General features: G+C 36.7%; 1 protein-coding gene across 2 annotated transcripts in view; it reads left to right on the top strand.

Annotated features, from left to right (window-relative positions):
- Positions 1–13,033, top strand: part of PLEKHA7 (pleckstrin homology domain containing A7) — a gene marked incomplete at both ends in the record, with an annotated part of 157,980 nt that overhangs the window by 87,260 nt on the left and 57,687 nt on the right. For both annotated transcript variants that reach the window (XM_080345688.1, XM_080345687.1), the window contains one exon: positions 4,790–4,873. In XM_080345688.1, the coding sequence (XP_080201814.1) occupies positions 4,790–4,873 (84 nt within the window). The remainder of the gene's footprint in view (positions 1–4,789; positions 4,874–13,033) is intronic.

The raw sequence follows: 13,033 nt of genomic DNA on the forward strand, positions 1-13,033 counted from the left end.
TTACTTAGGAGTTCTGCGAAAGGATCTGTGCAGGCAGAAGTGCCTGCCTGTGTCAGTTATACTGTATGATTGGAGACTGGACTGTAATTGTGTGGTTTTCCTGTGTTTAAGTCAGTTAAATTTCATCACACTATAGGTTAGGCTAGTGCAAACAAGTGATAGGCAATGTTAAATTTGCAGACTTGCTTAATCAATACCTAAGAAATGTTTTAGGCTGCAATCTGATGGCGAGCAGTAAGGTGATGTCAAAGGCTATAGGTGTCTGTCTGTCTGCACCTTCACCCACCCACCCACTAGGATCATAAGCAACATCCAATGCGTGAAGTTCTCAGGTTCCAGCCACCAGCCCTGAACCCACGGCCAACTTTGAAGCTATGTGAGATGCTCAAGCAACATCCTCTCACATGGGGGCTAGTGGTAGCCAGGTGTATTAAAACTGCTGACATCTCAAAGGTCTTGAGTCTTTCTCAAACGCTGTAGTCCGTTGGTCTTAAGACAGTGGGTGACTATTGATTCTTACGTTTGTAAATATTGGGTACATGTGCTGTGAACTGGTAGAATTTGTGTTGCCGTATGTAGTTTCAAAGACCCAGTGTTTGAACTGTGATTCTGTTAGGAAAAGTCTGAGTCTTAAATATTACAAATCAACACAAGCCTTGGAAAACAGTGTTCTATAACTTTGAAATTCAGAATTACTTTTAGTAGTCTGTAGTGTAATTTATTAATAATAAAGATGGTAGTGGTAGATGATAATGAATGGAATTTTTGTGTGGATTCTTCATGTTTTCATACTTGCTTCGGTTCGATGGTTCTCTTGATTAGCAATTCTACAAAATCAGAATAATACAAAACTCTTAAAAGGCGACTGTTAGGAAAAATGCCATAATTTATCATACAGAAAATCCGTAACATTACTGGAAAAGTAATCTTGGCATTTCAAATGTGTGGCACTGTACTAATAAAAGTTCCACTGTGTTCAGAATTCACATGGTGAAGCATCATAAGCATTTTCCACTTTTGTTGGGTGTATTAAGCCGTATATAAAGAATAAAGGAGGCATGAAAGTGAAGCGGCATATTGTGACCTTTTCTTAAGGCTCGTTTATTGTGCCTGTTATATGAGGTAGTTTTCTGGACAACAGAAATGCATTCAGCAGTTTCTGTTTGGAAGAAATACAGGTGATTACTGCCCAAAGGCTTGGTGAGCTGGTCTGTCTGGAAAACAGCTGTGCCAGGTCTGCCCTTGGTCTGTGCTTGGAAAGGAAGGATAACTTAACATTGCAACAAGTGACTAGATGACTCTCACTGTTATCATTGTTGTGTAAACATATGTTACCATTAAGCAAATGTTTAGAGGACATTAAAAAAAAAAAAAACAACAAATCATCGTGATCTAAATCTAAAAATCGAATGTTACAATTTTTTTTTGCTCTGATCAAAGTAAGGAACTACTAATATTGTTGGAATACATCAGTTTGAATACTGGGAAAGCTTCAAAGGGATTGTAAGAATTACATCATATTTGCAGAGAAAGTGGGAGAGAGCAGCAGAGAGTGACAGAGCAGAATTATTTAGGTTGGAAGGAACTTCTGGACCCCACCAGATTCAGCCCCTCCTGTTCAGAGCCAGGACAGCTTCAAAGCTGGAACCATCTCAAAAAGTTTGATTCGGTTGCTCAGGGCCTTATCCAGCTACATTTCGGATGTTTTCAAGGATGAAGATTCCACAGCCTTGCTAGGCAACCTCTGCCAATGTCTGACTGCACTCATTGTGGACAAAAATCTCCCTGCTATGTAATTCCTTGTTGCAAGGCATTAGCCATCTGTTGTATTGGTTGTTTTGAACAGTATTGCTTATTCTTAATGAGTCCTATGAGGCAAAACATTTAAACTCTCACTTTTCAAATTCAAATAAACTACTGTGTTCTGTAAAACTAATTGTTAGTGGCAGTGGTTTCCTTTCTTCCCAGTCAAGTACTAAGTATTGAAGCTGCAGATTTGCATAAAGTTTTAGGTTTGTGTCTTTTACTTGTCTGTGAAATTACCATCTGCATTTTATGTGCTAACAGAACTCTTTCTCTGCTCTTACTATTCGAAGTGCAAAACTTCTAAAATGCAATTTCTCAGATATTTAGGAACTGTGTACTTTCCAGCTGAAATTTTTATTATTAGCAAGTAATACTTAGTCTTTTAGTAATGGACTTGCTCTTTAATTACAACAAGAGAACTAATTCATCTTCTGATGACCTGGTGAATTTATTTCATGGGAAAGGATAAAACATTTGTAAAAGTGCTAGTATAGTATAATGACTAACTTAATTTCCTAAATAACCCTAGAACACTTCTGGAATAGAGTCCTTTTTCTTAGTCTTAATCGTCAATGAGTTATTAATGACTAAAAGCCTGCAGATGAGAACTTGCTGACAGTTCTTCTGCCTCTGGAGAATAAAGCTGACAATGTGCTTTCAATTTTAAAGCTAACTATGTATTTGCATTTTGCTAGTAGTTCTAGCCCAAGTATCAAAGGTTAAAACAGACTGCTTCATTCCTGATTTGAAAGAAAAGACTTTTAGCTTCAAACTATTTGAACTGTGTGACAAAATGCAGTTTAATTGTTACTGTTATAATTTCCTTATTATTTTCTTTGACATCTGCAAGTTCCTAGTCCTTTCTTTGGACGTATACTCAATCTTGGCATATAAACTCACAAAAAAATGCTTCTTCAGGAAAACAATACTCCTCAGTCCTTTTGTGAGAAAAAGATCATGGTTGCTTTGTAGAAGTTATCACTGCAGGCTTACTGGAAATACATTCTCCTGGTCTCTGATTTTGTGGGAAAGCTGAAACTACCAAGGTACTTATTTCATTAATTCACCTCTGGAGCAGAGGCCAGTTCTCACCAGTCGGAGCAGTGAATGCTGTTGCTGGGGCCCTGGGCTGGTTGATGGCCTAATATGTTGTTCACAGTTTTGTAATAGGACTGGCTGAAAAAAGTCCTTTTAGTGTAATACAAGTTGTCGCAGCTTTCAGCTTACCACTGAAAGTGCTCATTGTGTTGGTCCCTTGTGTATGACTTTCTATAGCAAGGCATATTGGAAAGGGGTGAAAAGTTTATAACACAGAAAACATCCTCTGCTGTTCATGGTCCAAGTGGGACTTAGCAGTTTATGGTTTTGGTTATGTGGGGTTTTTTTTGTTTGCATGTGTAGTGGCTTTGTTTGTTCATCTGCTTGTTTTTCCCTTTCCTCCTGTTGGTATGTTTTTGTTTATGGGGTTTTTTTAATTTGTTTTGTTTTGGGGTTTGTGTGTGGTGTGTGTTTGTTTTAATCAAGATGTCCTGAGCTATTTACATTTGAATGTTATGGGTGATGAGCTGTTAGATTTTTAGCTGTTCTTTACAGAAAGGCTGTTACCTCTTTGGTCTTTCATTACTTTGGAACTCTGAAATATTTCTTTATGCCTTATTCTGTTTTTGGGGAAAAATCCTGCTATGTGCTGGGCAATTGAGTTAGATCTGGAAGACCTGAAATAGCTGGGCATTATGGGAGGAAAACCCCCAAATCTTCTTTAAAACAGCAAAAAAAGGAAGTGTTCATTTTTGGCTCTTTGAGTTATAATTTATTTAATGGCCTTTTTTGTTTGTTTTCCTGAATATACCCACAGTGTGTTAACATTTTGCTACATTTGATGGGAGTTCTAGTTTTGGATGAGGTTTACCTAAATATTAACTAAACCCATAAAAATTCCGAACCATAAATAAGTGAGCCCTTGGTTCATTACTCTCTCTCATTCTAAGGCTTCCTAACAGCATCTTAGGCATGACCTGCAATAAGATCTTCATTTTCTTGTTTCTTTAAGATTTATGATTTTTATAGAATGCTTCTTTGGACAGGGCTACGGAATAAGGGGCTTACTAGATATGAGACTCTTTAGAAATTGTCTTGTGTTTTCTATACAATTAATTCAAATTAACTGCTTCGAGGAGGAGGGAAGACTAATAGTTTATCTTGAAATAAGCTTTCTTCATGCCATATTTTTGCATTGTATGAGTACAGTTACACATAAAATAGTCTTTAATGGATATCAGTATTTCACAGAGGGTAGCAAAACATCTACATAGTACTTTGAGGGGAATGTTGATAGAAAAATCCCAATTTTAATTCAACTCAGATTAAATACTAAATTATGTTGCTTTAGATAGGCTATGTAACTGAACAGCTAAGGTTATATATGATGCTGTGCATGGAGGTGTAAATAAAAATCATTGTAGAAATACCATACTAGAGGAAAAAAAAGCACATGCAACAAATGACTTCACAAAATCTTTCTGTGATCTCATTAAATATTACAAATTGTGTAAAACATTCTCCAGCAACATTTTAAAGGATTGTATTGGTTCTGTTCTATGAATCTTATGGAAATACAAATCAGTACTTTATGTTGTGTAATTTCTATGTTTTGTTTAAATAATCTGGTAAGAGATGTAAATAATCATAAGTTCAAGTCCATCTCCCTAACTAAGCATTGCAACTAGTTTACTTTTAAAACATTAACCTGTTTAATCATTAAATGGTACATTGTGCCATTGGCAAAGTCAACAAGAATTCAGGAAGAAGCTGAAAACATTTATTGCTTGAGAAGTACATAGGAAATATGTTTCATTTCTGGAGTAGCAGCAGTGAATGATCAATATAAACAGCTCTGCCTTTTAGAGATAATAGATATATTTTTCTGAGATTAGCAATATTAATTTATTTTTTCTTTTTTTTTCCTTTTTTTTTCTCCTTTCAGCCATAATCAGCAGACCACATCATTTAGACATCCTGTGACAGGACAGGTTTCTCCAGAAAATATTGAATTTATTTTGCGAGAAGAGTAAGTAGTTTTATACCCATGTCAAGAGATCTAAACCAGTAACATGTTTACCTACAGTAGTTTAGTAGTTTGACAGTTTTTCTGCTGTTGTAGCAAAAATGTCATAGAGATGGTTTATGCTTAAAAGTTTACTTCTCATTGTGATATTATGGTTTTGATTCTAGCACTGTTCTGTATTAGGCCTTGAGAGAAAAATGTTTAGAAGGTCTTTAAAAACAAACAAACCCCAAAATAAACAAAAGGCAATATAAATAGGATACTTAAATAATAATGCTTTAGCCCTATATAAATATAAAATATACAGGACATAAATGTAAAATGTCTTTAAAGCAAACTGGAAGATTTTTACTGAAGTTGAAATACACAGAATATTATAGTTTCCATTGTAATTCCTTGGTTTTCTTATGTTTTAGATTTTCTGTGTTCCCTGTCTTGGGCTGGTATTTATTAAAAAAGTTTTGATTAGGCATTCTTCAGTTTATCCTAGAGAAAGAGAATCATAGATATTCGTTTCCATCATATTTTTTTCCTAATTGTCTGATTAAAAAAAAAAAAAAGAAAAGAAGAAATGCATGTGTTCAAACTGGTCTATCTGGGCATGTCTTTGGTTTGGATCACTCCCTTTTTCACTGTAGGGTTTAACTGGTCCTGTTGTCATTGCTGCATGTTTGGTTGCTCCTGGAATCCCCACTGCCATGGGATGACTGGGTATCTTCCCTAGCCAGAGTCTAGGGGAAAGTTCTACATCACTTCCAAAACCACTTCAGAGGAGAAGAATGGGACATCACCAGATAGCTTTTCCTTTTCCAGCCTACTCTTCCAACACTGTTTGAGCAGCCTCAAGCCCTTCATGCATCACACAGGTTGGGCACCATGCTGTGGTGGCTGGTATGGCTACCACCATTCTGAACACTTTGTGTCAAATTATGTCACATTTAATTTGCTTTACAGTTCATTTAAAGCAGTATAGCATTAAGAAAAATGAAGCCCAGAGAAGGGCCATGCAAGACTCCCAGGAGACTGAGTCTTTTCTGGCCATGTCTTCTGTTGTGGACATGGAGAGGAAAGGAGAAGTAGAGCATGACTGTACAGCCCTCTGCTCAGAGTTTCTGGTACAGCCCTGAGAAGTGTTTCTCATGGTTTAAACAACAAACCAACCAGAGAAAACAACAATAGCAATAAAGACCCCCCAATATAACTGAACAGCTGCTCTCCCCCAAGCCCAAAGCACATCCAAGGGCCAATCCCTGTGTGAAGGCCTCTGCTGAGAACCAGCATGAAGTAGAAGGTCGAATGTATTTTGCATTGTGTGGGAGAGGCCTTGTGATTGGGTACAAAGCCTGTTGGATGGCAACAAAGCTGGAAGTCACCTCAGGCTATGTGGTATGTGGTGGCTTGCTGCTCAGGAAGGTCTTGGCTCAATCCAAGTGTGTGAACAAGCTGCTCCAAGTCATTTAGCGAGAACAGGTGTCTTGCAATGGAGAAAATCTCAAAGACAGTATAGACAATAGCCACTGTGCATCTATGTTCCAACTTCCATCTGTTAATTGATTTTTTAACTTCATCTGTTGTAAAGGTTTGATCAAATTATATATAAAGAAAATTTGCACATGTGTAAGGGAAAATAGGTGTTTGGCCAGAACTCCCTGGAGTGCCTCCCTGGGTTAGTCACACTACCCTGGACTATTTCTGGTCTTTTAATTGTAGTAGCAGGTAAAATATTAAAAGCAGAACTGAAAGAACAACTTGCTGGTGGCACATAGTTTTAGTGATCTTTTGTGTATGTTAGAAACTCTTTTGGAAGAGAAATGAGGGTGTTTATTTGGAGGGCAATCAGATGAACCACCATAACTTGTCATCTCTAGACTTCTCTTTGTAGAACTGAGATAGATGGTATCAAAAGGAGGGAAAAAGATTTTACAATGTAGTAGAATTAATAGAGACAGGTGGTTTTTATTGTAAAAGAAGGGAGAATGGCTGGAGGAATACAGAGAGGAGTATACGTTTGTAGTGACTACTCAGGAAACAGCCTTTGCGAGAACATTTTTCTAAGCTTTATTATTGACCTGAAGTACATACAGAGTGTTTTTTTAAAATCAGGTGGTTTTAATATATCGGTTCAAATTACTTTAAAGAACTAATTTTCAAGTGTGTGGGATATTCTGGTTTCCTTAGTTCTGCACTGCTTCTGTGTGACAGTGCAGGTCTTACCTGGGTGGTGTTCATCACAATCACACCTGAGTTCTTGTCAGATGACACTGTGGACATACGTGGGTGTCTCTGCTGAAACCAAAGGAGATGTGAGCACCTCCCTGTCTGTAGGCCTAGGAATTGTAATGGGGCTATGTAGTGGTTTCAGTTCTTCTCCCTCAGCATCAGGGATTTGTATGGAGTTGGTGGTGTTTGGAATCAGTGTTGTAGATTTTATCTGTTTGTAGATTGTACCTGGTGATGAAAGGACTCGCAAACAGGATGCAGTCAGAAAGACACTCTCTGGATTCGCGTGGTCTGTGGAAACTTTCCATCATGGGATCCTTTTGACCAACAGTAATTTTTTGATAGCTGAAGGATCCTGTCTGGAATAGTAGCACTCCTAAGGGTTTAATAAATGGCAATTCGTTCTTTATTGCAGTTGTGATGTGATTTATTACTTATGGGTTGATTTTAATTTAAGATTAGGGCCAAAGCCAGGAGTTGTCACCAGATGTTAACTGGGAGCTGGTGGGGAGAAGTAAGCACGAACTGGTTCGAGCTACAACAAATCTATCTATTAAAAGGACACACTTAATATCAGAAAAGTAATTTACAGTAATCTAGAAATGATGAATGTACAGACTGCTCTGGCCATTTCTCATCCAGGAAGCAACGTTCTGGCAAGAAGATTTGTAAAGAAGTTTTGGGAAATGATGTCAATAAATCATGGCTTGATTATGAGTCAGTTCTGAACCAGACACCTTGTCTCATTTGATCTGAGATCTGGATACTTTCTGTAGAAGGCTGAGACTGTATTTCGCTGTCTTTTCCCAAAGCAGTTCCCCTTTTAAACAATATCGCATCAATTTTGCTTTTGAAGCCAAAATCTGATTTCCTCAACTCCATTGTAACTGGAGGATAAAAACAGACTGGTGCCTGGAACCTGGAACTTTTAAATTATTATACATTACCTTATGATCCTTATGCTATTCCTTCTTCCTAAAGGTGTTATTACTCAGATTTTTTTTTTTTTGAGAAGCAGTGATAATTCCTTATTTCCTGAGACTTATTCCTTATTAGCTGAGACTACTGTCAAATCCCTGTGTCTCAATCTGTTTTCCCAGCTTAGAAGCTTTGGTCACTCAGTGTGTGGGACATGTGTTCTGTACCTGTCACTGGCCCTGCCTGAGTGTTTGCTTTTCAGCATGAGGCTTAGATTTGTCTTTTACCTGATGGAGTGATAGATTATAGGTGAATGCAGTGTGTGAGTCCATTTTTTTTTTTTTTTTAATAATAATGTAATTATACTTTTTCTTCTCTAATCCTTTCCTAATAATTCTTAACGTACTTTGCTGCTGGTCATTCTGCTAAGATTAAAAAATATCCTTCTCTCAGAGTGCCAGTGTTGTTTTGCGTGATAAAAGCTGCAGAGATATTTTTAATTTCTGCCTTCTTTGAATTAGTTGTCTGTTGTCGACACTGAAGCAGTTTGGCTTCTTATCCCGTGGTTGCTCATATCTGAAGTTTATTTTTCTGTCTGTTCTTGTCAGCATTTCAGTTTTTGTCCAGATTAATTTTTGCCCTCTGTCACCTCACAGTTTTAAGGATTACCACTAAATAGTTTGAACACCTTGGTTTTATGGGAAGTCCCTCTGGTAGCATCTCTCCATTTAACAATGATATCTTAATGTCTATCCTTTACTTTCATGTTTTTAATGAACCCTTAATCCCCAATGGGACCTTTCCTAAGTAACCACTGGAAAAGTGTGTTAAGGTTAAGGCTGCTGGACAAGTGTTAGATTTAGTTTAACCATATAATTATATGCATATTTCTCTGAAAAATCTACGACAGAATTACTTAGGATAGATGTACATAATGTTTAGATTTCTCCTGTCTTACCTTTCTTTAAATAACTATTCTTCAAATAACTGACAGCTGTGTATTTAATTGCATCTGTTGCTAAATACCAGTAGTTTTGTGTTATAAGTTCTACAATGTATTTGTGATAGTATTACGTTTGCAAATGAGAAGATAGTAGTTTGTGTTGTGTTGCAGTCTTACATTTTTTTTTTTTACTTTAAATGTGGAAATGTATAAAATGTCTTTATATGTTGGGAGCTTAATCCAATGAGATAATCTGATTAAATTAGGCCTCCCTTTTGCCTGTTTTTTGTGCAACTGCAAAGCCACGTATCACCTCTGGGGAGAGAAAGCCATCTTATTTTGTCTATTGCGTTTGGTTACTATAGCAGCAAAAATATCAGGTGGAGAGAAAGGAGGAAACCAAAACAGTCCCAGAATAAACATCTGCCATGTTTGCATGTATAGAAATACTAGGATAGTTGATTTTTATCTAGTTGAATAGGACATTTATTAGAATTAAAACTAGATTGACATGATGTTCTTGTGTCATATTTGGTTTCAACAAAATGAACTTTCAAAGTTGCTGGTATGAATGTGGATCTTTAAGTTGACTAATCTTTATGATCCTTTAGAGAAAAGGAGTGTGTTCTCTCGTAAGTATTGTATTTTAAATATGGGCTACTGGTGTAATAATTTTTTTGTGTTGTTCGGTGTTGGGGTTTTTTTAATAAACTGTGTATTGACCATGTAATTCTTTTAGCTGGTAAATGGGTTTTCTGTAGACATACTAGCACTATGTAAGAAGAGTGGGGAGCTGCTTGACAGGAGATAGTATATTAAGGGTTATTTTCACATATTTTAAAAAGATTTACAAGGCACTAGGGCTCTGAATGTACATACTGCAATTTTGCCTGTGTAGACACACCTGGGGAGGCAGTAAGGAAACCGTCCTGAAAACAGACAAAACACAACACTGGGAAGACAGAATGGGGTGTCTTGAATAACAGATGTTATCAAATGTCTCTGGTAATAGTGATTTGAATTAATGTTTCTGAATGCACGGTTAATGCTGTAGTCAATTGTTTTTAAAGTTGAATCTGTAAACACTATTAGGACAGCATTAACTCCATTAACATGCTGTGATGTTTCAGGTAATTCTGCATATTTATATTTGCTTTTAAAACATTGAGAATATTAATTAGCTAGTAAGAGACTTGAATAATTGAGTTTCCTTATGGTCTTATTTCATGCAAATCTGTTTTATCTTTGACATACTATGTATGAGTACTTAAATTAATTTACAGTGTTGTTTGGTGTTTTCTGTTACATCTCAGGTACAAGAAGTTTGAATCACCAGTGTTTGCTGCCAAAGGCATTTTTTTAAGGATGTATTTTCTCTTTTGGTGGACTTACGGTCTCTTTTACTGATGATGAGTATTCTTCCACATGGCAACAACCTCACAAGTTAAAAACCCCCAGATTTTTCTTCTTGTGAATTTTTTCTTTTCCCAGTTTAACTTTGTTATTGGTTGGTATCATTGGTACTATTAGAAAAGGAAAGCTTGGTTTATTAGCAGTGATAGTTTTCAGTAGCAAGTGGAAGAGAAATCGCTAAATGGCCAAATTACAAATTCTTGGGAATTATGGATTTATTGTTCTGTATTGCATTATGATTTTCTGATAGTGATGGTCTTGTTAAAGGTTTGAAGCTTATCATCCTCTTTAGTTTTTAAATTTTTTTTAACTGCAGTGTGTTTAACCAGCTGTGAAACAGTATCTTGTGGAATAGTGAAGATCTGCTTAATCTGAGTTTGTCAACCATGATTTGTAGATTAAAGCTATTTCCCTGGGGTTATTTCAATTGCCATATTCATGTTTTTATTGGAAAAATTAATTCCTATTTGTTAATTCCTAATGTATTTTTTTTTTCACTTTTGTCTTTCCTGAAGAAGTTAGTTCTCTATGAAATAGCTATTCTAGAAAATGAAGAAACCTAATTTAATCAGATTATCTCTAGTTTGGAAAGCCTACAGATTTTCTGAGTATGTATGTTATGTGTTCTCTTACCTCTACCTCCTCCTTTCCCCTATCCTCACCTCAGTGAGTATCTGGAAAATAATGTGTATTGTGTGACTGTCCTACAGTTTAGAACTCAGTAGTTTGTGGTGTGGACATTGTGGAGAATCTAAACCTCAAGGGATGAAGAGAAAGTCTGTGTCTTCTAAAGCCAAACATTTTCCTTGGATATGTTTTATTTTCATACTTGTGACTGATTTCTAGTGGCCTTCTTAATGATACCAAATCTAATGCTTCAGATTCCTGTTGAGGAGACAGTGTAGGAGATAGTCATGTCTTTGAGCATGCCTCCCTCCTTGAAATGCCTACTCACTGTTTAGTTGCCTCGAGCAGGGAAATGGAACTTTTTTGATAAGTAAATATTAGGAAAAGGCAAGTAAGATGCTTTTGCAAGTTAAGTGGAGGCACATTGTAAGTCTGCATTTCTACCTGTTTTGAAATTTTGAGTGGAAAGGGAACAAGTGAGCACAGAGTCAAAAGCAGATAATGAGACCAGCTGATGAACAGAAATAGCTTGGTTGGGCAGCGTTATATACAGGAAGTATCTTAATCTGCTCTTTGCTGAAACTGGATATTCCTAAAGCTGATTGAATGCTGAAGTAGGATACCTGGTCTGTAAGAGATGAGGCAAAGTGGCTCCAACTGATGTGATGAAACTCTCATGCATTAAAGGCTGGCCAGGGATTTTAGGGACTTGCCATAGTTTGTTTTCATATATTGGACATGAATTTACACAAAAAGCTAGAAAGAAGGGATTTCTTCCAGATAATCAAGACATAAAACAAATGGGATCAAATTTCTGTTACTTCCATGCAAGTTTAATTGAAATTTTATGTTCCAAATGGAAAAATGTGCTTTCCCTGACACCAAATCAACTATAAAAGCTTTTGGACAGGTAATAATTATTCAGGTTGTAGCTGAGGAAGAGCAATAGTGGCAAACACCTTATCCTCAGTTAAACCTTGCGTTGAGCTACTACAATCACAAATTCTTTTCTGTTCTTAAGAGTGATGACTGCTCAGAATTACTCTGTCCTCTGTTGTGTTTAGAATTGGATTGAATTTCAGTAGTAGCAGTGGTAATGTTTGGTGTGACTTGTGTGTCTTGTCTTTTGTTTTTTTTAAATAAATGGCTTTGGTGACTTATTGAGATGGGAAAAAGAAAATCGTAGGTTGTTACTAGTTTGCTTCGTATTTTTTGTTCCAATATGGTTCCATTGCTAATTGTTCCTAAAATATAATTTGCTAAACAATGTTGTTAATGATTTTTTTTAAATGCTACCTGTGAGTTTGATTCACAAGTTGGTGTCGAGCGTGGCTGCTGAGGCCTCTCTTCACAACCTGCATATGGGATTCCACAATATTTTGCACTTCCATTTATCCTCTCATTTCTTCATCTGGGCAACTGTACTGAATTCTTACTTGTTAAACAGGTTCTTACGGAAGGATTGATCTCACTTATTCTTTAAATGGGTGTCTGCATCTGAGCTAGTTATCAAGATTTCTTGAATCTTAGTATGACTCAGAAGTTATCTATTTCTAACCATATCTGCCAGGAATTGCACCATTGCACTTAAAAGGTATTTTAATAATTAATATTGTAGTATGAATCATATTTTGGGCTGATTCAAAGATCTCACATTAAGTTAGTGAAAGATCTCACAGTAGACTAGTCTCACTTTGATTTTAAATAAGAAGCCTGTTATTGCGAAGTGCTGACTCCAGTGGTTCCCTCCCCAGCACTGGCTCTCCCACATGTTTGCAGCCAAGCCTCTAAATTGGGCACAATTTAGTTTCTCTGCGTTGTCCTTATCTTCCCCGAGTGCTCTTTGTTATGGCTTGGTTGTCTGTTGGATTTGCAGACAATTTGGCAGGTTTCTTTCTCCTGATATGTTGGCAAGTACCAATCATCAGATGTCTCTGGCAGCATCTTACCTGAAGTCGCAATAACAGGGATGGTGCAAAGGATGTTGCAGATGCATGGGAAATGTTTGACTAGGCTGACATTAATTTGCTTACATAAAAGGG

The sequence above is a fragment of the Nesoenas mayeri genome (genome assembly GCF_963082525.1).
Source record: "Nesoenas mayeri genome assembly, chromosome: 5".
NCBI lineage: Eukaryota > Metazoa > Chordata > Aves > Columbiformes > Columbidae > Nesoenas > Nesoenas mayeri.